The 27,954-nt window shown below is 38.1% G+C and overlaps 1 protein-coding gene across 2 annotated transcripts in view; it reads right to left on the bottom strand.

Moving 5' to 3' along the window:
- The window catches only part of LOC145664122 (uncharacterized), a 57,702-nt gene that overhangs the window by 20,865 nt on the left and 8,883 nt on the right, over positions 1–27,954 (bottom strand). Inside the window, exon 1 of one of the 2 annotated variants that reach the window (XM_081730492.1) lies at positions 19,207–19,284. The exons of the other annotated variant lie outside the window; for it this stretch is intronic. Within the exon in view, the coding sequence (XP_081586618.1) occupies positions 19,207–19,268 (62 nt within the window). The 5' untranslated portion in view covers positions 19,269–19,284. Of the gene's footprint in view, positions 1–19,206; positions 19,285–27,954 lie in introns of those variants that run through there. 2 annotated transcript variants of the gene reach the window in all.

The raw sequence follows: 27,954 nt of genomic DNA, 5'->3' as shown, positions 1-27,954 counted from the left end.
CGGTGTTTCAGTGATAGAGCGTTCACCTTTGGTGCATGGAGTCCTTGGTTCGATCTATGCTCGCGCCAAGTGAACCTTGTGCTGGACAAACACTGTGTGCGTGGGTTTTCTCGAGGTTCTCCCGTTTTATCCCACTTTCTTCACTCGATCATTTCATTCATTTCTTATCATCACTGTCTCCCTTAGCCTATCCGGCATAATCGTGGGACGAAAAACTTAAAGGCTTCATTTCAAATCATTTCAATCAAAAAACAGTTGCAGGAAGTATGTAATTTCGAATAAAACAAACTACTATATACAATTCTGAGTATATTATTCTTTTATGAAATTCTCGCGAACCTTATTTCTAAATTGAAGGGTAAGAAGACTAAATTCATTCTCTTATTATTATAGATCCATTTCAATTGAAGCAGTTGGAATAGTTGGAAAAAAAATTTAAAAAAAACATACCCTATATTCCAGTGTGCCACAATCGGTATAACGCGCCACACTGGTGTGTCCAGCAAAGTGAACAGTGTGACGCAAACTTTTTCCTATTATTTGCAAGAAGATTTATCGAGTTCCTGTTATTTATTATTATTATTATTATTATTATTATTATTATTATTATTATTATTATTATTATTATTATTATCAACGATTTTTCCATGGATCAGCTGTCTGTATACGGTTAAGCAACCACAAGTATCACATTGAAGGAATGAGTGTAATTATTTACTTTAATAGTAATACAAAAGTCTATTTGCTTGTATATTCTACCGGTAATAACTGCATCCGTCTAGAAACCTAGGACTAACAACAAAGGGATACCAAGTTGTGACCACACACCGCCCCAAATCGTGGGTGCCACAAGTTCTCTTCTACGCCTTAGAACAATAAGGGCTGTAGCGTTCAGGGAGTGAGAGAAACAACTTAATTCCATTGCAGTTATATGCTTATTAAATGTTAACTTATATTTATAAATTATGTAAGTGATCGTATCGTTTTCTGATTATTATTATTATTATTATTATTATTATTATTATTATTATTATTATTATTATTATTAATAATAATAATAATAATAATAATAATAATAATAATAATAATAATTCTTATTATTATACATTTCTTAATACGTTGATTGCCATGTGTATGGAATTCCATACACACGGCTGTCCTGTACAGTAGAGCGTGATTATTTTCCATACGCAAACAATGTAGATATTCCAAGTTTGTTGTGTTCGTTCTATAGGTGTGTATGTAATTAGATACATATGGCGTAGAAATCAAAATTTAATGTCCATCATGCCACGTATATGCAAAACCATACACAAAGACATTTATGAACAAAGACATTGAGTTTGAGTTTAACGTCTCGTTCAGCAACGAAGCTATATGAGACGTCGGCCTACTGATTAACGTGGACTCTGAACCACGTGAGCTCTCGCCGGGAATCGAAGCCGGGTCTTCCACGCCAAAGGCGCGTACGCTAACCACTAAGGAGCTTATGAACAGAGACATTTATGAGCTAAAACAAAGGCGAAAACAAAGATGTGTGATGTGATTTTGAGTTTATCGTCCCTTTCAGCAGCGAGGCTATATGACACGTGGACCTACTGATTAACATGAAATCCGAACCACATGAGCTCCCGCCGGACGAAAACAAAGACCTTTGGAATTGACAATTGTTTGGACATTCCAGTCGAACCTACCTAATATTAACAACGTTTCTACGATAATTTCGTAACATTGTATTATTTCTTTTGTTGATTAGCTTGGTTAGGCTTATTTAAACACTTTCTTCTTTGCACCGACGTGTCACATCTCTTGGATGAAGATACACTAGCTCTCACTGGAAATCTAATCCAGAACCAATGCACTTGAACCATTTGACCACAACAAGGCACATTTAAAAAGAAGTTTCGATTTTGTTCGGAAAATTGTGATTAGGTGTAACATTTAAAAATATATTTAAGAAAGGGTACGGAGTAAACGCACTGTACTTTCTCGCTCGAATTTTTTACACTGACTTATGTTAGGCTGCAACTGTTATTGAAACATTTATTTGGGAAATTGCGAATAAAATAATGTTTTGAAAAACTTTGCTAGAAGAAACTTCAGGCCCAAAAGTAAAGTACCCATTAGTCATATTTCCGTTAGAAATAACTTGATCCATATATTAGAATTATAAAGGATATAATTGTATGTGAACTATAAGCAAAAGCGTCTGAGTAATTTCTGAGAAAATTATGCAAAAAGTCATCCCCAAGAATAAATTATCCGTTGTGGATCTTTTCAGTACAAACGAGCTATGCTATTATTTATGAAATGCGAACACAATCGCCTGAGTCGTTCTTGAGAAAATCGCAGGGTAAAACTTACTGTCAAAAGTAATATACCATTTCTAGATTTTCCGGATGAGGGGATTATACCATAAAGCTAGGTTATTTATGTAACACGTATTTATAAAATATGAACAACAAACATCTCCTGAGTTGTTTTTAGGAAGGTCATCGGGAAAAGCTTACCCCCGAAAGTAAACTCTTCTATCTGTAATTTTGACAGTATATCGAGTAATTTTTAAGCAAATCGTCGGGAAAAATTTCACTGTCAAAGTAAACTATCTCCTTTGGATTTTTCTTTTCGGAACAAGCGAGGACCATATTGTAAGATTATTACAGAAAATATTTTTACTGAAATTAGAACAAATTTGTCTCAGTTATTACTGAGACAATTGTCCAAAAAAAATCAACCCTTGAGAAAACCACTTCTTCTGTATGTTATCGGAACAAACTATTTATGCTCTATGTTAGTTTATTAATGAAATATTTCTTTACGAAATATGAACAAAATTCCCTGAGGCGTTAATGGGAAAACCATCGGGGGAAAGCTCACCCTAAGATTAAGCTACTCCTTTGAACGAGTTGTCATATTGTTAGGTAATTAATGATACGGTTATTTATGAAATGTGGTTGAGAAAATTGTGCAAAAAGAACGCATACCATACAGTAAATTACACCATATATATTTTTTCAGAAAAATAATTCATATGTGGTGGAGATTTGTTAATAAAATATATATTTATCAAAAGTAAATAAAATCGTCAGAGCTTTTTTTATTTGAGAAAATTGAATTATTTTAAATTTTAATCCTTTAGTAAATTACCCTTCCTTTTAGGTGTCGAAGGAAATTCGAAAGATATTATGTTATTAAAACGTTATGTCTAGAATTCGGTGCAGATACGTTGAACAGTATGGCCTCTATTTGAGTGCCTGTAAAAGCGTGACGAACCGAGAGACAAAGAGATGGACAGACATCGAAAAATCATTTTTTTCGATATGTAGGAGCCATGTAACTTGAATTTATTGAAATCTGGTATTCGGTTTTTATAACTATCACCACACTTTCTTCTTTCGTCGCTCGAATATGAAAACGAATAGGCCTACACCGACACGTAATGTGATAATTTGTAATCCCAAAAATTTAATTTGTTATGTTTAATGTGTGGTTATCATTTTATTATCAGCTTTTCACGCTACTGTATAATTCGGTACGATTATTGTTAATATTCATGGCATCTTTTGGAAGCATTCGCGTTCCTCACAAAGAGAGCTGTAAAATTTAGTTTTGTTTAAAGAAAGCAATCTTGATTTTTTTTCACACAGACTTGCATTTGTTGCACTTGTGGATATGAAACAAAAGGAGAGAGAGAGAGAGTCAATACTTTAAAAAGAAACACACACCCAGAAACACTAGAACATTTTTTTTCTTCATGACAACGAACTATCGCTGTGACTGTGTTCCTCACGCTGTGTGTAAAGCTGCAGGTTGCTCTTGTTTTGTTTTTTCCTGTTCCTGACTCAAAGACACTCGCAGTGAGTTGAAGCTGTGTAAAAACGGAGAGGGAACGGTTAAGCATACCATATCATAAACTAAAAGCAATCGCTATTAGTAATAAATAGTAAGCTAATTCTGAATAAATGCGTCATCAGAAAAACAAAAAGTTATTTCATTATTATATTATTTCGTTTCTTATTAACATAAAAATTATACACTTTCTACAATGTTTTGTAAAGAAAAAAAATTGAACAGGACCGGATGGGATTCGATCTGGTGTCAAAACAGTATAAGAATTACTAGTCCGTCACTCTACCCACTTGCCCACACAGATTTTCTTTTGTTACCTATCTTTTTCTTAAGAAATAAATGCTCATGGCTATAGAGCATGTCACTTCCAAACTTAAGACAACAGTTTTTCTCTTTGTTTATATATTTCCGTATAACATCTTGCTTACATTATCTAATTTATATTTGGCAGACAATTTACACCCTAGATTTAAGCCAATAAATGCAATATTTTACTCCAATTTCCAGTTCCTTGGTTCAGCTCTTCTCCTACTAATCTTGTTATTCCCTCTGCAAGCGTGCTGTGCTACTCCAAAAATTCCCTCGAAAACATTATTGCCAGTATACACAAAACCGAACATAATTTTGTTTTTTGCTTATATTTTTATTATTTTAATATATTTTTGGAAATATCTCCTTAGATGGATTGCTTTCTATTATCTTCACGTACTAATAACTGAATTTTACCAATAAACATATGGAAAATGGAATAATCAGGGGTGCCCACAAGGAGGGGGCTTTGACGCAAACTGCGTCATTGAAATATTTGGGGGGTTAAAAATCTATATAAATATGTTTGAGGAGGTGTAAAAATTAATCGAAAATATTTTTTCATGGAAGAACACCTACGGATAGACAATTGAGGGGGTGCGTCATGGACATGAGGGGGGTGGGCACCACTGGAATAATTGCGAAAAATTGTGAGTTACAGTATACGCGGAATATTTTTTGCGCATGGGAGTACATTTGCGTGGATGAAGCACACACATAACCCGTGCTTAAGCCGTTATGTGCACATGTGGATTTGCATAGATGAAGCACACATTTATATAACCCGTGCTTAAGCCGTTATGTACACATGTGTATTTGCGTGGATGAAACACACGTATATAACCCGTGATTAAGTCGTGCATGTGCACATGTTCATTTGCGTGGATGAAGCACATTTAAATAGGCTACTACACATGTGTATGACACTTCCATAATACCGTGCAAGTGTATACTTTTACTTTCATTCTCCAAGTATTTAAAACGCAATATGGCAATAGTATTTTTAATTGAAAGTTGTTTTTTTCCTCCAGGCGGTGTTATAGAGACTTTTCGACGAATGACAGCTGAATGACTGTAAAAACTCCGTGTAAAAACAGTTCATAGGTTTACAAAATTATGTTCGTGACCGATTACAACAGAACATATTGCAAACGTCAAATATACTGCCTAAAGCTTTGCTCATTGCAAATAATAAACTCCAAAAGTAAAATTCTCACTGACAATTATTAGTTACTTTTGGTGTACTTGGAAGGTGATGTCTTTAGTGTTATAATAGAGATAAAGTTCGTGAAGGCGTTATACGTGTAGTGACGCTCCGCGCGAAACCCAAATTTCCAGTGAAAACAACAAACTTTTCTTTCTAAAACATTATAAACTCTTATAAGAATACCTAAATCGTGTTTCGTGAAAGTATCAGTTGTGTGAGAGTGCAAAAAGTGACAAAAAGTGGCTTGTGAAGTGCGCATGCGCATGCTGCATGCAAGTAGCTAGCAGTAGCTTGTTTAGTTAGTGCACAAAGAGCCACGCCACACAATCGCCATTTTAAGCGCCTCAAACAGTTTTGTTCGACAAATTGTGACTTCCCAAGAACTATCACTCGAGAGCTCGCTTCTGATTGGTCGGAGGGACGCAACTTCCCCGGCCAATCACAGGACAGTCTAGCTCCTCAAGAACTATATAAGTTAACGTGAGAAGAGCATTACCTCCTACTACTCAAGACCAACAAGAATTCAACGGCAACCCCTCCACCAACTGATACCACCAGAGACCAAGGAGCAACGCCCCACAACGAAACCACACCACCGCAACCCGCAGACACAGAAGCAAAACAACCCACTCCATCCATATCTGCAACAGTCATCCAGATGCAGCAACCAGCTCCAACCCCAGCAGCCAAGACGACTCCAACACCTACGCAAAAGCCTGCTGAAACAGAAACAACCCCCATCGATGGTAGCCTGTTCACATCCATGAAGGAAGTACTGAACCTGCTGACCGACCTAAACATAAGAGCTTTCTAGACAAGCTGAAGGCAGGACTGCAACAACTGAAAGCAGCTACCGATCAGGCGAGCAAGCTGGCCATCATAATAGAGTTAACTACGGCACTTCTTGATGATGGCACACAATAAGCAGACACCCGCCGCGAATTCCGAATTTCCTGTTGGAACGCAGATGGAGTCAAAGATCAACGAGAGGAGCTCGCCGACTTCCTCACACGAGAAAGAATCGACGTCACATTACTCCAAGAAACACACTAAAACCTCAGCTACTCTTCACCATACGCAACTATACAGTTTACAGGAACGACCGTATCGGCAGACGGATATTAGGAACTGCGATTCTAATCAAGAGCTCCATTGCCCATGACCAGATTCAGCTCCCAGCCCTCGTCACTGGAAACGACAGGCATCACAATTCATTCTCCGGACGGACCGCTCCATCTCATCTCAGCTTACCGGCCTCATGACAGCCAACTCCACCCACCAGACCTCCAACAACTCTGAAGACTAGGCCACCGAATCCTCATCTGCGGAGATCTGAACTCCAAACATCCGACGTGGCATTCACGAGCTACCAACAGAAATGGCACCATTTTATACGACGCTCTACGCCAAATAGACTTGGTTGCAGACGCACGCATAGAGGCAACACATTATCAAAGGAACGGAAACCTCCCGGACATATTGGATATGCTCCTCATGGCCAACGTCGCGGTCCTGGAAGGCCCCACAGTGATCTATGACCTCCAATCCCACCACTTGCCAGTGTTCTTCACAGTGGCGACCACACACCACGTTCCATAGAAGCAACTACCCAGGAGAAATAATACGGACTGGAATCATTACAAACAACAGCTAGCGGAGATGATCAATCCAAGAATGGCTACCAACACTCCCGCAGAAATTGATGCCGCGCTCACAGCATCAATACAGACAGCATATAAACAAGCCACCAGAAGACAGAACCAAACCACAGTGCAACCACCGGAGGATCACCGCACCACAGTGTTAATCCATCTGAAGCGCTCGGCGCGACGTCAGTGGCAGACCACCCGCCACCCACGTTTCAAAACGCTTTGGAACGCCCTCACCAAAAGAGTTAAGAAGCGCCTCCAACGCATCAAATGCCAACAATGGAACGACTATCTCCAGACCATGGAGGCAGCATCCTCAGAATTTTGGAGACACACCAAGGCACTCGGCAATCCTAGGGGACCACCAAGAATTCAACCGCTACAGTCCCATCAAGGCCTAGTCTACACGCTACAAGAACAAGCTGAAGTATTCGCCGAACACCTCCAGGAGAACTTCACGGAAAATGTTGTCATCCCAGATGCAGCGACGGAGTAAGCCGTAAACATCAGTAACGCCTAACTCAACCCGGAGCAGCAATTCCAGCCCAGTCAGCCCATCACCTCCAGGGAAATCAGCACTATTATCCGCCACATCAACAGTAAATGGGCAGCAGGGCTCGACAAAGTCACACCACTCGCCCTAAAGCACGCACCAAGGAAAGCGATAGTTCTCCTGTGCAAGATAACCAACGGAATTCTACGCACCGACCACTTCCCAGCGGTATGGAAAATAGCCTGAATCTGCATGATTCCGAAGCCCAGTGGAAAAAGAACAGAACCGAAAGCATACTTCCCAATAAGCATACACCCTGGGCTTGTTCCTGGACATCGAGAAAGCTTTTGACAGGATATGACACAAAGGCCTAGTGCACAAGCTCATGCAGGCGGGCTTTCCAATGTACCTAGTGAAGATCATCCAGGACTTCCTCTCCAACCGCTCATTCCGAGTCGCTCACGCAGGAGTACTTACCGATCCACGACCGATAGCAGCCGGAGTACCCCAGGGCTCGTGTTTGTCACCTCTGCTGTACACGATCTACACAGCAGACATGCCAACTACGCCACGCACACTGCTAGCGACATTCGCGGATGACACTGCAGTCTTCGCAAGTTACAGCAATCACCGATACGCAGAAGCAGCCTTGAACCGACACATCCACCTACTGGAACATTGGATAAGGCAATGGAAGATCAAAATCAACGGCACAAAAAAAGCTCTGGTGGACTTCACTCAAAAATACAAAGGAAAGAACCACGACATCAGCCTGCACGAAATCCAACTTCAACAAACCAATCAGGCGAAATATTAAGAGTCATCCTAGGAAAGAAGCTCACCTTCGCAGAACACATAAAACAGACAGTAATCAAAACAACACGGACCTTAGGTGCCCTGCTGCCACTTCCGCTCAGCAGAAACTTCACCCATGAAGTAAGACGACAAGTCTACAGGCAATGCATCAGATCGATCATGCTGTATGCCCGCCTCGCGTGGCAGCATGCAGCACTAGCACACCTATGACTACTGCTAAGAGTACAGAACCGTGTAGCACGAGCAATCACCGGTCATACCCTGGAGACGAGGATTGAACAGCTACATGAAGATCTGGACCTGCCGCTTCTAGAAGAATTGCGACAGCAACTCACAACACGCTTCTGGGCTCCGTCCAAAACCTCAACAACGATGCCATCAACACCATCAAAACGGCTAAGCCACCCCGGAGAGCAAACCGCATGCCACAGCCACAATAAACAACAAAATCAAACAAGCTGAGGAAACAAAGGGCTAGCGACAGTTGCAGCCCTGCAAAACAGATACGCCTACAAACACACCGCCAACAAAACTCATATGGAAGGCATGGGCCCAGACCCGACACTTCGAAAAAGAAAACACTGCCATTAAATATGGAAGATTGAAGAAGGTGTTGTAGATGGTCTTACTGCGTAAGGCACCAAATATATAAACTCTTTTTCTTCATTGCATCCCGAATATGCTTTTACATCACCTCTGCACTACGAGGAAATCACCTGTGTCCTACATGTAAGTCATCTGGGTTCTACGTGTAAATCACCTGTGTGCTACGTGTAAATAATCTCTGTCCTACATATAAAACACCTGCGTACTGTGTGTAAATCACCTATGCACTACATGTAAATCGAATGCGTGCTACGTGTAAATCAACTATGTGGTAGGTGTCAATCACTTGTGCAGGACGTGTGCATTGCACATGTACTGCGCACGTGAAGATGTTGAAGAAGATGATGCTTATTATGTGCATCACATGTACAGGCGTGCATTTATACAGATGATGCACATGTTGCATCCGTGCAATTGTACATGTATTATACTATACGGGTACTGTACGTGCATTGTGCTTTCTGGGTACATACGAATTCAATAAAATTCTTATTTCCTATAAGCTCTATCTTTTGCCCAACCCAAATTCTCAGCAGACTAGTTACGTATTGTATTCTTCATTGCTTTCTTATTACCATATGCATCAAAATTTATAATCTCCGGGTGGGAACAGACAGCATTAGAAAAGAAAATGGATATTCAAAATTTATTATTTAGTTCCTGTTTAGCCGAATTGTTAACATGTCCGACTATGCATGACATCTGGCCCGATTCTCGATGGGAGCACTAAAATTAAACTTCCGGTATACATATTCTTCACCGTTTTTTGATATTTGCTCTGGAAGGGAAGAAAAAGTGAAAATTCGTTTGGGCCTTAAATGAGATATGAAAATTGATAATTGGGGCTTTTAATTTAAAATAATGAAAGACGAAGGGGATGAGAAAAGGGTAGTGGTTGCAATTGGAGCCAAATCTACAACTAGCCGAAGGATATTAGTGTATAAATAATCTCTCTTACGAGACGAAAATCTCTCGAGTCTCGCGGGTAAACACTGGTTTACTTAAGTCTTAGATTTGAAACATTGTTTTAGTGTTTCATGATTCATAGTATAAAAACTATAAATTGATAAAGTTGTTATAAACATAATAAGGAGTATTAATCAACGTCTAAAGATACGCAACTCATTACACAATATTCTCGTATTATGCGTATTACGTAAGTAGCGTACCAATTAAACTCTCCTGGTTAGCAACCAAACGATCTGGTCCAATTCGATCAATTTTGTTTCCATGGAGGGCTAAGAGGTTAACTTGTTAACTCCCTAGAAAATTACGCCTATTACATCACTACGGGTGGCGATGAAACTACGATTCTTGGCGATTAAACAATCCGGACCAATTCAATTCTACTTCATAATAGATCCCTTGGTCCTCTTTATAGGGACCTAGTTGTTAGGTCCCTGTGTTACATCACTACGCATGGCGATCAAAACCGATCAAACGATGGCTTAATTCCGATTAATTTGATTCCATTAGGCCAACAGGTTAAGTTTTTAACCACTTTAAAAACTAAGCATGTTGGATCGCAACTCGTGGAGATCAAACGCGATCAAATGACGATTCAAGAGTCTGGTCCCATTCCGATCAATTTTCCTACAGTGTAGGGGGAGTTAATGGGTTAACTAGTAAGCCTTTACTAAATTATGCGTATTACGTCACTATTCATTGCGATCAAATTATGATTGTTGCCAATCAAACAATCTGGACCAATTCCAATCAATTCTAATTAGCCTAAACGGCATAATTATGAAACGTAAAACTGAAAGATTCTTTTTTCATTTCTAAATCACACAAATACCGCTGGCCTTCGGCTTTGCCTTGAGTTCAATCTATCAATCCTAGTGTCGACTTCAGGAAAACTCAGACGAGTTTCAGTCTCACACGGATCTGAACTAAGGCCTCAACTCAGACTACAACATGACAGTGTTGTTTAACTGAAACTTCCTTGCAATTTCTTTTATCCTAAGGTGATGTAGGGGTCTCAGACGATCCTTAAAACTAGGTAGGTTTTACCAGCAGAGCCTCTCGTGGTCGCTGTATCAAACAGACGAAAAACACTTTAAGAATGTGTTACGCACAGGGTAATCAACTGTCGTAATCGTAAATACCGTAAATACGCGCGTAATTTTCGCCCTCGCATAATTTTCGCATCCCAATTTTGAAGGGCATTTTCTGTATATTTTATTTTCCTCGCGTAATTTGAGCATGCGAGGATTTGACAGTGATTTCTAAGGTAAGAAACCACACGATTTCTTAATCAATTTTTAAATGTTATTATCTACAAATTTAGAATTAGTTGTTTGTTGTCAATTCTTGCAACAAAGAAAATGTGTACCGGTATTTTCGTGTTATTTTGACTGAGGAAAAAATTAGATGATGTTCACTGATGTGGTTAATTTTTTTCCCGGCATAATTTACGCACCCTTGTTTCAAAATAACTTTTTTCGTCTAAAAAAAGTGCGAAAATTACGCGAGTAAATACGGTAATATTGTTTTTCTATTTCACAATATGAGTTCACCCGAGAAGGATGAAATGACCATAGAAGCGATACGTGCTCTGTTGTTGACACAAAAATCCACCCTCCCCTCACCTCAAAAAACGAGAGAAAGAGTAAAGAGGAGCTGCTGGACCAGGGAGTGAATTCTTCGCCACAATAATGCATTGGAAAGCACCTTACTTTCAATGGTGAATAATGAACAACTTACAGAAAATCCTCGTCCCTACAAAAAAAAAAAACAAAAAAAACAAAAAAAAACGGACTATTCAGAATTCCATACGCTATTGAAATTAGTAACTCTGAAAATTCGGCAGCGCGATACAAACATGATTGTTTGTATCAGCTGAAAAAAGGTCTGTTGATTCTTGCATTCACTAACTTGTAGAACTAAAAATAAAATGACTTGTCCAAATATGTAAATGAGGGCCATCATCAGCACAAGCGTGCGCAGGACATTGGGAATGGGAATGTGGGTGCCAGATCTAAAGTACCACCATATGGAATGTCGTCCTCCCCCCTTTCCCCTAAGAAAAGATAGCGTCATTGCACCCGCCGCTGCGTTGGCGACGCACGGCACACATGCAGACGGGAAATAATTTGCAGGTAATATTTTCTCAGATTGTATTAATTCTCCATAAAAAAAAGTTTGTCTAATGGGGGTGACAAGGCACCTATGGCACCCACGTTGCGCACGCCTATGGTCATCAGGCGCGGAAAGCTAAAATAAAGAAGAAAGAGCAATTTTCTAGTATAGGTACTGAGTGCATCCGGTCACCTCACTACCCACAAAAATGCCCACAAAGACCATAAACTCACACCGCGCTAGGAACCCCTCTCATGCGCTACACTCGGACTTTTGTATTGTGCTAGCATTGTAGAACTTTTTCCTAAAATTGTACGAAGGCCACACATGACAATTAACTCTTATTGTTTCTGTTTTTGGTGCTGGTATACTTTTGGCGCGCCACATCTGAATTTTACATTTACAAGAGTAGATTTACTAGTGTAAAATTATTACAAGTGTTTTACGACGGATAAAATAAGTGAGTTCATATGAAAGATGCCTGTATAGGAATTATTTTCCACCGGCAGTGAGTTTTTGCACTGTACAGAAGTTGTATTTTGTTTACAAGTGGAACGCTACTAGTATAAAACCATGGAAAATGCTATTGAAATTCGTGTCATTGCCAAAAGCCACTCATTTTCACTACCCTCGCATAGTCGTATAAACACCTTCGCTGACGCTCCTACTCCCTTCAGACGCACCCCCTCGCTAACGCACCGGCCCTCAAGCTTCGCTCTGCTATGACTCGGTTAGATAGCATTCGTGCTTTTTAGTGGCGACCTAGTTCAGGATGTGTTTTTTTTGGGGGGGGGCTGTAGTTTTTATGCATGCATCCGGACGCTGTATTTATACGCAAATCGTAAAAGAATTATAATTTTTCAACAAATGCTTATGATACCGCCTTGAATTTTAACTATGCCATATGGATATTTTAATGTCGCCAGCACAAATGATTTAGAATATGGAGGAAATCAGTGAAGGAATTCCAATTTATGAACAATTATTTCGAGTGGGCGCCAAAAGTAAACCTGCACGCTTTTTTTAAATATGTTACATTTTTTGGTATACAAACTGCACAATATACTTAAATTACCGGTACCTATTTTTAATATTTTAAAAGATTTAACATTTGTTCACACCTGTGGTGTTCGGGCGGACACTACTTATTTCACTGCATACCTTCTCTGAGGTCTTTATTCTTGCATTTCTTTAAAAACTAATATAAATCGTGCTTCACGTTATACAAAAAATCATATTTTTCATATGCCTCTATTGTCCAGGCAGCATTGTTTTGAAATTACAGCGAGAAATAAAGTTCAATGTCGTCAGGCGCTACTCTTATCTGATTGGTAGTTGTATGCAAGTCCAGGACAAAATAGAAACTGCTTCTATTTCTTCCAAGTCAGGATCCAAATAAGGATAGCAGAAAATTTCAACCTGGACTAAGATCGTGAATCGCAGCTTTACTTCAGTCCCGTCTGAGACAGGCTTAATGATTTTCTTTCGAGGAAAAGATTAAATGATTTTGCCTATTTTCTGAAGTGGACTAGTTTGCCGTTTTCAGTTAAAACCGCTTAAGCTAAGTCCTGACTTTCTGAAAATTCTGACGTGGGTGCAATAGTGGTCTAACCAACAATAATTTAAAAATGAGAAACACCTATTTAGTTTTCCATTTTCTTCTGAAAACTCACAGAGTTTCGTATTTGGATGCTAGTACAACGAAACCCTTAAATTGTATGGTGGACTTTCGATTTGTATTAGAAGTTGATATTTATTTTGCAATTTAGTTTTTATTTATGTTGTACGATCCTGGGTCAGTTAGAACATTGTCGCAGCCAGATCCAGAACTGATTTAGGGTTGATCTTTTAAAAGGGACTTCTATGGATTCGCACTCGTGTCAACAAGTTTCCTAAGAGGGAATCTATAGCGTTGTATGTGTTCAAAACATTTAGAAGCAAGCTGCACCAGTGCTAGGGCTTTCACCTCTGGTGTGAGGGGTCTCTAGTTAGATCCCAGACAATATGGGCCTTATGCAGAGTCGTTTTGACGTATGATTAGCATCATACTAAAACTACTGCAGGAAACAAATGTTAGTCGAAATCTTTAGTATGACACTAATCAGAACAACTCTGCATAAAGCCCTATAAGTTTGTGGTGGACAACATAGTGTCCATGTGTATTTGTTGTTCTTTCCCACATTAAAGTTGTTTTTTCACATTCTCATTCCCCAATTCTTTACTGGGTACAATCATTGGACGTTTCATTTTCTTTTAACTCTTTCATTGAATGAAGATCGTTTACATCAGCTAGTTTTTAACTAAACGTAAAGTGAATATAATTAAGCCCAGAGGTATGAAAACGGAGATACAAGGACACGAGTACACTGTACTCCAGTAGACGAAGTGAGACGGTATGTGTTGGTATGTCATACCGCTTCTGGTTTTTCAGTGATGAAGGCATACCGTCTTTGTTTGTCCAATGATTAAAACATACCGTCACTGGAAAGTAGATGCTAATTACCTTTAATAAATCCATTTTATACACAGTAATTGACGAATAGCTTTGCACGTAAAAGGTTTTATTTCTTATGTAGAAAAGTTAACAACACCGATATTTTTCCTACCTTTTGTTTTTAAAATGAGATGTCTGCAAAGAAGTCACCTAGTTTATATATCGATGTGCCATATTGAATTTTTCTTTGTTATGTATGTGTTTGTCCTCTTGCCGTAATGCATATAAATGCTGTGTTTTTAGCATGGGCAGGTTAAGGAGTTGTCTGCTGTGGGAGCGGACCTTCCGAATGTTTTCGAATACCCCACAGTCGAGTGGGAAACCGGGAGTTTTCCCGCAGAAAATTATTAATATACTCATTCGGTTTTTTCAGCATTTTTGTGTATAATTCTCTATCATAGAACATAAGGGGATATTTTTTTCAGAAAGTTAGAGGGGATCAAAGTATCTCCATGTCCCCTTCCCCGCGTTACTACAGAGAAGCTATCCAATGGTTTTCAGTCATTATGTTAATAGAAATGCAATCTTTTCGGCAACATACCCTAACTGCATTTCAACATTTAGGTAGCCGGTATGTCATGTCAAGATCGTAACAAAACATACCGTCTCCGGTTTTTAATCACTTCGGATACTGCTGCACACTCTAATCTTGATGAAAGCATATTGTACTCCCTTCATCCTATTCACTAATTTAATCTTTCACTTCATTATTTGTTCTTAATTAAGAAGAACAATATTTATAAGGGCAATATAATATATAATTATCAGTATATTATAAGGACTTATTGATACGTGTACGAGAGACTGGATAATTTAAGGGTGAGGGGGGGGCATTGGTACGATTTTTACTTATCCAAGATTTTAGGACATATCGTCAGCTTGAGAAACATGATTTTTTTTTCTACTTAAACTGTGATTCTTTAGCTACATTTACAATGTACAATATTGTTTCTACTAATGTCCTACTTGGAGTAAATTACATTTTACGAAAGGTCTCCAATCTGTACAAATCTTTCCCATGTAGGGGCAGATTGGTATGAGCAAAGTGAAATATCACACATATTTTTTGGTAATAGATATAATGTTTTTGTTGTTATTTTATTTTTCCGTGAAGTGTTTTGAGCTATTCTACTAAATTTCCACGAAATCAAGTATTTTAAGATAGATTTAAGGACCTACAGTAGCAAAAGTGCAAAATAAAAACATGTTTCATAAAGAGAATGTGAACAATTGTAAGAATCTTTAGTGATTCAATAGATCTAGTTCAATCTGTCACAAATAATAATAAACAATGCTTGCTTGTGTTCTTATCAAAATTTAAAAGTTCGACAAGCTATTTATAACGATAAAAACGCACTATAAATGAGGTTCTGTCTCTATAAGGAAAAGTAGAAGTAAATAATCCAAGGGCTACATACAGTTTACAAAATTTTGAAATCTTTCATACAACTACTAACTAGAAAAGATATTATACTTTTGGTTCGAGTGGTACCCTTGTCTCCGAAGGAGGCAGACCTTTGCTGTTATAAAGGTAACCACGAAAGTTCTGTCGCTTTTTCACCCACCACCTTCGAAAATTGATATGTCACCTAAGATGTACCTGGAAGATCAAAAATCGCATCAGCATCGACGATCTTCTGCCAACGTTCTGGAAGGCCATGGATTCCATCGTGGTAAACTGCGGTGGGCCGTGAAGCGAAGAAAGTATCAAATGCATTTTGCACCTCTGCTAGAGATTTGAACTGGCGTCCTCTAAGTGATTGTCCAAGGAATGAAACAGGTGATAATCGGACGATGAAATGTCCGCGAAGTATGGCGGAGGCAAGTGTTTCCCATCTTCTTCTGTGAAGTGTTGCTTTCGTCTGTTTCGGAACCGGTTCATGGGATACTAACCAATGATGATGGCGCCGTGGACCTTCGTACAGGACCCACTTCTCATTACATGTCAACACCCTCTTCAGAAATGGCTCCTTAGCAAAGAAACACAGGTGTCTGCTCGTGTTGCCTTATGGCCCGGAGTCAAATCATGTGGGACCCACGTACCCAACTTGCACTGCTTCCCAATTTGATGGGGGTGCTGCCGAATGGTTTCTCCACTCACACTGAATTGTAGTCCCAGTTCATTACATGTCTGGCCACTGTTCGCCTCAATTCCTTCCTGAATATCTTCATTTTGGACATGTGTTGATCTTTCGGCAATTGGTGCGTCTTCCAGTTCTCCGTCACTTTCTTTAAACTTGTTAAACCACCGTTGCACTGTCCGTATAGTCACGATACCCTCACTAAGGGCTGCATATCTTCTGCCCGCTGCAGCGGCGTTTGACCCCAGTTTGAACTCGTACAGCACTTAGGGCTCTCTGTGGAGGTTCCATGTTCACTCTGTCCTTACGCAAGTTCACTATGTAACTGAACAACCACAACCAGATAGTATATTGGATATACCCACACCAACAACTAGCCTTCGCCTTATCTCTATTCGCATTCAACTCATGGTATGAGGGCCAATTGAACACAGACCTACACAAAAAACTACAGAACTTTCTTGGTTATCTTTAAGTTTTAAGAACTTCGCCGAATAATTTTCAAATAGGTTGCTGAAAGTCGAATAAATATAACGCTTACTATACGCTAGCTTTTAGCGTCCATGTACAAATATATATTTGAGGTTGATTTTGTTAGACATTGTGCTTATTGCAATCACTCGCATGTTACAACTTAGAGGGAATAATCTTCACATTTTTATCATCTTAGCTCCTAAACGGTTAAACTTTTTTCCATTCGAAAGTTTATGTGTACCTTTCGACTATACCTATAGTTTTGGATAGTCCGAAATATAATAAAGGGAAAGTTTTTCATATTGTTTTGGTTGATTTATTTTTATGCTTTGATTACGGAAATCAACCGATCACACAAGAGATAGCCTATATTATTATTAACTATTATACTTGATGTTAATCACAACAGAAACTATTACACATGGGAAATGCACAAAGAGTGGTCTATCTTTAAAATTGAGTGATTCCATTTCAAATCGTCCAGGGTGGTCCACACGACTGTCTCAGATTTAGTTTATTTTTTAAAATAAGAAACTACATAAAAATTATTAGACCCATATTTTTTCTTTTTGCTGAAAAAAAATTTTAAAACTTGTAACTTGCACAGACGAAGTTTTTATTTGACATTTTGGTTTTACTAATGATGGCAGACATCAAGTGAAATTCACCCTCAATGCTGCACACTATCAATAAAGCACGAGATAAAACCTTTTAATGAAATGCATGTAAGTTTTCGAAAACTTGGTGATATGGGGAAAATTGTGCTTCATGTGATGTTTACAATCATTAATGAATACCAAATATCAAATAAAAACCACGTAGTGTCATTCGGAAACAAATAAAAGTTCTACCATGTTGGAAACACTGCCAACCGAATTGCAACACACGTAAAAATTATCATATTCATACAAATCAACTTTCTGAACTTCATCATAACTTTAACACACAGTTTTTGATTTAACGCGAAATATATATTTTATTCTCCATTGTCGCAAGCCGATTTTGGGTCCCGAGTTGGAAACCCTGTAACTCGAAAACGAAGCGGAATTCGACTCATTTATAGGAACTTTTCTACTGGATTTGATGTCAGGATTCATCTCTCAAAATTATCATACTCCCTTTCAAATCGCCTTGTGTATAGGACCTAAATGACCATAGGAAATATTTACATTTCAAGTACAAAAATCGAAATTTGAATAATTAATTGCGAATGTTAGGGACTGCAGCCACATGAACGGTTAACGGATATTAAATACTTCAGTACTTCTCCAATAGTTATAAAAATTCAGATTTTTTAAAGGCGGGTTTTTTGAGAAAATGGCGTCCAAACATGATGTCTTAATGAAATTTTCAGCTTTTCATCATGCTATAACGTGGGATGTAATAATCAGAAACCTAAGTCCTTTACATTTTCAAGAGACCTTATAGAGTAGATTTCGATGCTAGAAGCAGATGGTTGATATTGCTCGTGAGGACAGAAAAAAATTTCACCAGTTGGCAACATTGCGAGTGAATTACACGATTCCTATTGAACCAATAGACGAATTTTGGCCCTCCACCGAAACATACATTTTTATACTCTTCTTGCTATTGCGATTATGTTACAAAGTACACTCGTTTCTCTACAACAGAACTTTTAATTTGACATGATTTTCAGTTTTTCGAGCAATCCGAGAGGAGGGCAGTACATCGAAGGAAATTTTTTTCAGCCAAATATATATATATATATATATATATATATATATATATATATATATATATATATATATATATATATATATGGATCTAATAATATTGCATGTAGATCCCAGAAAAAAAAATAAATCTGAGACTATGATGGGGGCCAATTGTGGTTTGCCTGGACGATTTGAAATGGAATCGGTCAATTACAAATGGAAGGGGTAGATTGGTACAGAGCAGTGGGGGCATATAGGTCCGTACCAATCTACCTCACATGCATGTGTACTAATGTGCCCAACCGAACTTTAGGATCATTAATTTGTATAGCTGAAAAATTACTTCACGCAGGGCATTGAACATAAATGAAATTATTTGTAAAGAATTACACTTTCAAGCAACGTACATGTTTTCAAAAATCAGGAGTAGATAACAAATATAAACTTACAAAGACATAAATGAAAACTTACTTTAGCTTTGAGAAATCAAGATTTTTTTTCTGCACAGAGAAAAGAACGTTACATTCACTCATCAATTGTGACTCACGATGTTCGTTTGTCACCAATGTTGCCAACACTTAACTGTTGTGCATCCACCTCTTCACAGTGGAAAAATATCTACCTCGTATATATGTACCCCGTGTACTAATGTACCCCCCTCTCCCCTACATGACTGGTATGATTAGTGATCAATTTAAGACTCTTCGTCTATCAAACCTTACAATTTCTATTGTTCCACAACTACAACTCACTCATGGAAACAATAATTTGGAAAAATGAAATTTTGAGTTTTACGTCCCACGGTTATGCCGGTTAGGCTAAAGGAGACGGTGATAATGAGTAATGAATGAAATGGTGGAATGAAGAAAGTGGGAGGAAACGGAAGAACCCCGAGAAAAACCACGCACACGGTGTTTGTCCACCACAAAGTTCACTTGGCGGGAGCAGGGTTTGAACCCGAGACCCCTAGCACCAGAGGTGAACGCTCTACCACTGAGCCACCGCGGCCCCAACAATAATTTGGACTGTGGTATATACACTCTAGAGATGCAAGGGCTAAAAAAAAAAAACCGGCTTTTTTTTAAATCGTTTTTTTTTCTGCTTCACTCTTTTGCGTGGGAAATTTTGGGCCTTTTTTCAAAATTTTGCTTTAAATTGATAAAGCAGGCTTTGATTCCCCTTTCTACAGCACAACAACTCATTTGATTAGTGGTTGATGTAGATAATAATATAGAACCTCTAAAATAAACCATGAATTTCGAAAATATTTTTTTAAAATGCTTAACATATTTACATTATGAATTCCAAAGGATTAACCAATATATATAATCATTTTTAACTTCTTATACACAAAAATAAGTATTTTAAAAATACACAAATAACTAGCAAAATTCTATGTAGTATTTTTACTTCAAAATATCACACACCCTCTTTTTAAAACAAAAATAAAACATGAGAGAAATACATTTACATGATAATCATAAAAGCTGCACATCAAGAGCTTAGTTTCGTGTGGTTCTGTACATTGAAATTTTTAAGTTTTAACTTTCATATACATTGTATGAATATTTCGAACAAATGTTTCATTCATTGATCACGTAGTAATAATGTTACCATCTATCAGGTGCTTGGAATCTGCAAAATCGGTAAAATTCCGAATTCTATAATGCACTGACTGTTCCTTAAGCTTGTTCAGAATCAGGAAAGTACCAAATTTTCTGTTAATGGATCATATGCGTAATAAACTGTTCATATGATCGTGTGGTTCCTAGACTTATAACCACCATCACGGTTTACCCAGTCCGGAAGGTTCCTAAATTTTTAACGACAGGAATTCAACATATCATTGCGAAACTAAAAAAAAAAAAAAAAAGAAAAAAGAAAAGAAAAAGAAAGAAAGAAAAAGAAAAGAGAGAGAGAGAGAGAGAAACTATGGGACACATTTAAGAAGAGTGGAAAGAATCAATCACTGTTTCAATTCACAAGAATGGCGACAATACTGGATGTAATAATTATCGAGGCATTTCTCTTAACATTCTATTAACAAGCTTGATTCCAAACGCAGATGAAATTATTGGAGCTTATCAGTGTGGATTTAGGGAAATTGATCAACTATGGACTAGATATTTACTATTCGATAAATACTCGAAAAGAAGTGGGACTATAATACCCAGTACATCAGCTGTTTATTGGTTTTAAAAAGGCTTACGACTCAGATAGGAGGGAAACATTGTACAACATTCTTACAGAATTCGGAATATCGAAAAAGCTAGTTAGATTAATTAAAATGTATTTAAATGAATCCCAGAGTAAAATCCGAGCACAAAAATTCTTGTCCATGAGCTTTACACGTTAAGAATGGCCTGAAACAAGGAGAGGCGATATCGTCATTATTGTTCAGCTTTGTTCCGGAGTACGCTATAAGGAAAATTAAAGATAGCAACCAGGCCCTAGAGCTGGATTGTATTGACCAGGTTACGGCGTATGCTGATGATGTAAATTTAATAGGGGTGATAGGAGAATAATAGAAAGAAATGCAGAATCCTTATTAAACGCTTGCAGCGACATTGGTTTAGAAGTAAATGCAGATAAAACTAATACATGGAAGTTCACCGGGATCGTAAAATGGCAAATTATGGATGCGTTATGGATGGATATCAAATAATACCTTCGACGAAGTGGATACTTTCAAATGTCTGGGATCAGTATCACCAGACCAAAATCATATCCACAAAGAAATTAAATGTCGACTGAAATCAGGAAATTCGTGTTATTATTCAGTTCAAAGTATTTCGTCGTCGCGAATTCTGTCGAGGAATTTAAAGCTTAAAATATATAAAACGATATCATGCCTGTTTTGTTTTATGGTTGTGAAACATGGTCGCTTGAGGGAAAAACGCAGACTGAAAGTATTTGAAAATAAAATCCTGAGACGAATATTCGGATCCAAGAGAAACGGGAATGAGGGAAACTTCATAATGAAGAACTGCATAATTTATACGGTTTACCATACATCGTTACGGTCATCATGTCTAGGAGGCTCAGGTGGGCAAGTCATGCAGCCAGAATGCAAGAAGGTAGGAACCCTTTCAAAGTTTTAACTGGAAATCTAATCGGAAAACGTCCATTAGGAAGACTTAGGCGCAGATGGGGGACAATATTAAAATGGACCTCGCAGAAATGGGAATACGAAGTAAAAATTGGATCCAGTTGGCTAAGGATTGAAGTCAGTGGAGAGCTTTTGTGAACGTGGCATTGAATCTTCGGATTTCATAGGCCATACAACTGTGCGCGCACTGCCTCTAGGTAACCATAAGGCAGCTTCAGTCAGTGAGATAAGGTGTTGCAAGCGGACAGTGTCCGTCAAAATAGGTAAAAGTAACGATGTAACAGAGTGACAAAAAGGGGCAATCGTGTTCTGCCGTGCCCATGGCCATACGGTGAGGGAAGTTGCTGGATTTGTTGGTGTTTCGCAGCGAACTGTTCAACGCGTGTACAAGCAGTGGTGTCATACACGTGGCTACGAAACACGGCATCAGAATTGTGGTCGGAAGAAGATCATGACTGAAAGGGACCAGAGACGCGTTTCTCGGCTTGTGAATGAAAATCGGTTCCAAACCCGACAGGAATTGCTGCCGACAGTGAATGCAGATCCATCCCAACCTGTTAGCGAAAGAACATTACGATGGGAACTGCATGCATTGAACCTTTTGTGTCAGGCACCTCGCAAGGGGCCATTGCTCACACAGGCACATAAAGCTGCGCGTCTTCAATGGGCCAGAAATCACCAAACGTGGACAGTAGCTGACTGGCGGAAGGTAATATGGTCTGAGGAATCACGTTTTTGCTTGTATTCCAATGACGCACGTCGTCAAATGCACCGAACGCCACATGAAGCCTTTCATCCTGAATGTGTGCAAGGCATATTCAAGCCGGAGGTGGATCTGTGATGTTTTGCGGGTGTTTTTCTTATCATGAATTGGGCCCGCTTACTGAGGTCAACACTACAATGAACTAACATGTGTATTTGAACATTCTGGATGAGCAAGTGTTGTCTTTCAGTCAACATCTTCATGATGAGTATGCTGTGGAGACTCCTATTATTCAAGACGACAACAACAAAGTTAATAGGGCTGGGAACAATTTGTGCGTGGTATAATTAACACTCCCGAACCCTCTTCCATCTAGATTGGCCTGCAAAGTCACCAGACTTGAACCCCATCAAGAATCTGTAGGACATGGAACAGCGGGTAAAACGCCGAAATCAGCATTCACGCACTTTGGCAGATTTGCGCGATCAAATCCTGAACGAGTGGCATCAACTGGATGTGACATACCTGCAAAATCTTGTGGACTCGCTTCCAAACCGAATCCAGGCGGTTATCAAAGCCAGAGGTGGTGTTACACGCTATTAATTACTGCTGTTCACGAATTCGGCTTAAGTTTCGAGTTGCCCCTCCAGTCTGAAGGTGCCCTTGGACTTTGCAACATACAAAAAACAATGCTTAAAATATTAAAAATTGTTACATTTCACGTAACTTCAGTACTCTGTGGGCTTCACAAAAATTTAAAAGGTTTTCTTCATTATGTTTGCGCATCCGTTACACCTGTTCGCCATATTCGTCATATTTTACAACTACCACGCTGCAGAAACCTTCCGCGAATGCTTCCGCATCCGGCAAATAGTACTAACTTCCACATATCTTTTCTCGCATTAAACATAATTCTTCTGCCGAACTTACATTCCTAAACATCAAATAAAAAGTTCATATTATCATTTCTTACCTCATTTCTCCTGTAGATTTTCCTGATTTTTATAAAAAGTGGAGGGGTAACTCTAAACTTAACCCACGAATTCTTGAGGGGTGACTAAGTTCTTGTCCGGTGAGTGTGTTACCTCAGATAAGTTTGAATGTAACTTGTGGTATTGGTCATAGCTTCAAAATGTTTATTTCGTTTTTATTAAGCACAAAAAAATTATCTATGGTGTGGTGGGCTAAAGTGAACGTGTTGGGCATAGCCAGGTTTCAAAATTAAAATACTTAAATATTCGCACCACAAAGGTGGAGTGCCCTGCATGGACAGTCCCAAGAAGTATTTAAATTAAGTAATTAACAGAAGTTATGTAAATGAGTTATATTAATTAATTGGATTACTTAAATATTAAAGATATAAATGAAATATTCGGTAGAGCTTTTTTTTAAAAAAAAATTAAGTGATTTGAAATATACAAAATACTCTTTAACTCAGGTAATCAGTGGTTTTACTTCAGTACAGATGCTCCATTGAAATGGTCAGATAACAACCATACACCCTTCTCTGTTCATGTTCTTGCCATGCTGTAAAAGAAAAACATATGCGAAATTTCCACATACCTTATTTGATGTCTGGAATCCGTACAAGAAAGACTTCCGTGTAATTTTGTTGAATATTTAATGGTGATAAAGTAAACACTCCACTCCTCCACAGAAATCATACAGATTTTAAACACTGATATTCACACACACACATAAAAAAATATTTTATATTCACATGAATATTAAATCGAAGTGACCGGTCGATAAAAAAAATTATTATTATTTTTTATGAAAATTTGGCCATTATACATTTCTGTTCATAGTTCGTGCACGTATAGTTTTGATGCGTTCTTCATTGTCTTCTTCCTTCTGTCCTCTCTCTTCTCACTGAAGTTCGCTCGGCATCCTGGAACCTCCTAGATGATAGCAATTGCTGCTACTGGGCGCTGCTCTGGTTGTTTGTCCGCTGCACTGGTGTCTCTCTCTTAGTATCTCTGGATCCATTTGAAGACATCTGGTTCATGCAGTGTTACTGGATAATTATCATCTGTATTGCCTCAAAAGTCTGGAAATGTACTGATTCTACGGTCCAGTTTCAAAGTTCTCACTACACTGGCCACATATGACGCATTTTAAATTTTATCTTTCGAATTTTATATATATATATCACACGGCAAACTACATACGAGAGTTATACGCTAGTAGTCATTGTCCTAGCTGCAGATTCAAAACTCAGTCTCTGCATCTATATAAAAAAATATTATAACTCTCCTTTTTTTTAACATCTCGTCTCGCAACATGTGTTTCCCGTAAAGCACAGTTAAGTTCTGAGATGACGTAAAGTTCTGAGAAAGACTTACTAGAGTTGATATTTCAGATCGAGACGAAAGAAAGAACAAAAAAAAACTCAATCTCGAGTAACGTCGCAATTCAGCTATTTAAAATGTGCCTATCTCACAAAACAGACCATTGTCACGATGAGTCTTGCACTAACTGTCACAGAGGATGACCTCTGTATATCGCGTAATAACACCAACTAACTTGCTCCTTCCCTGTCGAACAGTTTTCTTTCAGAGGAAACAACACGATTTTCAAAGGCTCGCTCCTGACCTACCCAAAATTCAATGTATAGTCCCTTTTCGCGGACCCTAATGGTTTTGTCGCCAAAATGTCTGGGTAGTACACTTTCATGTAATCTTTCATTTATTCTTAGATTATTATTGCTTGTCATCTATACTGAGTTTGACCACTGGATAGAGGAAATACTAAGCTTTAAAACGGTGTATCATACACTTTGTTATTCAAATGTTAAATACTTGTTTTCGTATTGTTTTCCCCGGCGTCACTGTACATTTTCTTTGTAAACAATCTTCCTTGCCGAACCAGTCCATGTGCATTTGTTTACATCGCCAGAGTACTCTAGCGGTGATCTCTCGTAACCTCCACACACACATTTGTTCATGGTTTTTCATTTTTTTTCACAATAATTATCATGAATCAACAATATATTCTATATTACATTGTACCTAATATTCCTCTGATTATATTTACATAGGATTCCAGCAGTGACATTCTATTTAGAATTAATAATCAATAAATATACACATATCGGCTGCTATGACATTCACGGTACTGCGTATCGCTGTCGTCTCAATTACAGCAATGTCAACACCAAGCACAGTAAAGTAATAAGCTTTTGTTTTAAAGTTAAGGTAACAACGAAAAATCTTTTCTGACCAAAATTACATCTTATCTTACATTTCTACAATTCTAAATATGTAATAATGCTAAGATATGACTGCATTCATAATTTTCAATGGGGGGAAAGCCCACTCGCAGGAAGAGCAGAAGCTCTTCCTTGTCGAAACCGCGCTTTGAAGAAAAAAAAATATAGGATAGTTTTCTGGCGGGATCCAACCCAAGCTATCGAAGTTTCTAGTGTGAAAAATGGTCACTTGAAGAAAATCTAACGCCTTATTGTTCCCAAGAATTCTAACCCACTTGCTAAAATATCTGAGCAGAAATATACAAAGGTAATGGGATAGGATCTATGTCGCCAGGCCACTATCTGCAGCAACGTTAGCAACTCTGCTCACTTCTACCTAACTAAGTTAGAAGTATGATTTAAATATATGACCTAGATAAAATTTCTCTCATATCACAATTCTTCTTTAACTTTAGATAGCAATCCTGGGTGCACGTACACAGCTTTTAACTGCTACGGAACATTTTCTGTTTTTTTTTAAACTCAGTGGTGCTTTTCCAAGTTAAGTTTTCTTTCCTACATATATTTTTATATTCCAAATGACAATGTTTAATTCACCTATTTTATATACTAATTAACCTAACTAACTTATATATTCTTAATTAACCTATAGATATGTAAATTATTCTAATATTATGCAAAAATTTCGCTTGAAATTAACATAAAAATTCTAAATAGAACATAGCTATATGTGTGCCTCCTATAACATCCCCCTTTGAAATTTTTAATGTATTCCTAAGTACATTTAAAATTTCAACACCTCTACATATTAAATAACCTGATATTTCTACATACATATACAAGTAATTATTGCTACAAACAAGTCTAACCTCTAAATTGTTAAATGTATACTAACAGAGCTATCTGAGTCTGAACGTGAATACATTTTTCTTCTTTTCTTTTCTTTTTTTTTCTCGAGAGTACCTCAAGTTCGTATTGTTAACCGCACTACCTGTCTCAGACTTCCTGCGGTGTACTTGCCTTGTATCGTTTGATCAGGTAGGCGTTTCTCCTACATTTCTCTTCTTTTGTCACAGGGTCACCCAAAACATAAACATTGTGTTCTGTCTTCTTCAGGATAGAAAAAGGCCCGGAATATAAGAGCAACATTTTCCTTGTAATTCCTGAAAATGCATCAGATTTTGGGAATACACTAATTAAAACAAGTTCTCCTACCTCGTATTGCACTGTTGCATGCCGTTTATTAAATTCCCTCTTTCTTTTTTCTGCACTTTTCTTTAGATTTCGGGATGCTATCTCTACATAATACTCTATGTCCTTTCTATCTTCTATCTCTGGAATTTCAAATAATCGTGCGATGTCTTTTGACATTGTTTGTCCAAAATGTACCTCATATGGACTAAGGTTTGTTGACAAGTGTTTGGCCGAATTCAAACACTTCTCCACCTTCGTTAAAAATTTTGGCCATTGAGTCTGTCTGTCGTGACAGTACTTTCTCAGCATTCGCACTGTGGATTTTACACACACTTCTGCCATATTTCCCTGGGGATAATAAGGCGTACTAGTGATGTGTTTTAGCCCTAATTCTCTCATCTCGTTTTTCCATCTCTGAGATTTAAACTTTGTCCCATTATCAGTTAACACAAAATCCACATTTGGACATAGTTTTAGGAACTCTCTAAGCTTTCTAATGGCCGAACATGACGTAGCTGTCTTGCATGCATATAGGCCGATCAATTTCGAAAAAGCATCCATGCAGACTAATACATATTTTACATTACCAACCCCCCTTGGAAGTGGCCCTAGCCAATCTAAACAAATCAATTGGTTTGGTCTCTCTACTAGCACTGGATTCAGTGGTCCAGGTTGGTAACACTGAAGCGGTGATGCTTTTTGACATATGTCACATGATGTTGTATATTTTCTAATGATGTTCCTCATCTTAGGCCAAACGAAATATTCAGAAAGAAGAGGAAAAAGCTTGCTTGCAGATAAGTGACCTCTCTCGTCATGGTAGTACTGCAGCAAAGGTTCAACCAGCACTTCGGGAATACAAATGCGCAGACCGTTACAATCGCGTTTACACAATCTTCCGTTACTTATTTCGTAAGTGTGCTTATCACTTCTTATCTTCTTACTAACGTCTCCGCTCTCTATACACTTCTTTATTTTTCCACAGAATGCATCAGATGATTG

Source organism: Thermobia domestica, chromosome 11 (assembly GCF_964235325.1).
Source record: "Thermobia domestica chromosome 11, izTheDome1.hap1.1, whole genome shotgun sequence".
Lineage (NCBI taxonomy): Eukaryota > Metazoa > Arthropoda > Insecta > Zygentoma > Lepismatidae > Thermobia > Thermobia domestica.
The sequence above is the reverse complement of the archived record's forward strand: the minus strand, read 5'-3'. Positions and strand labels throughout refer to the sequence as shown.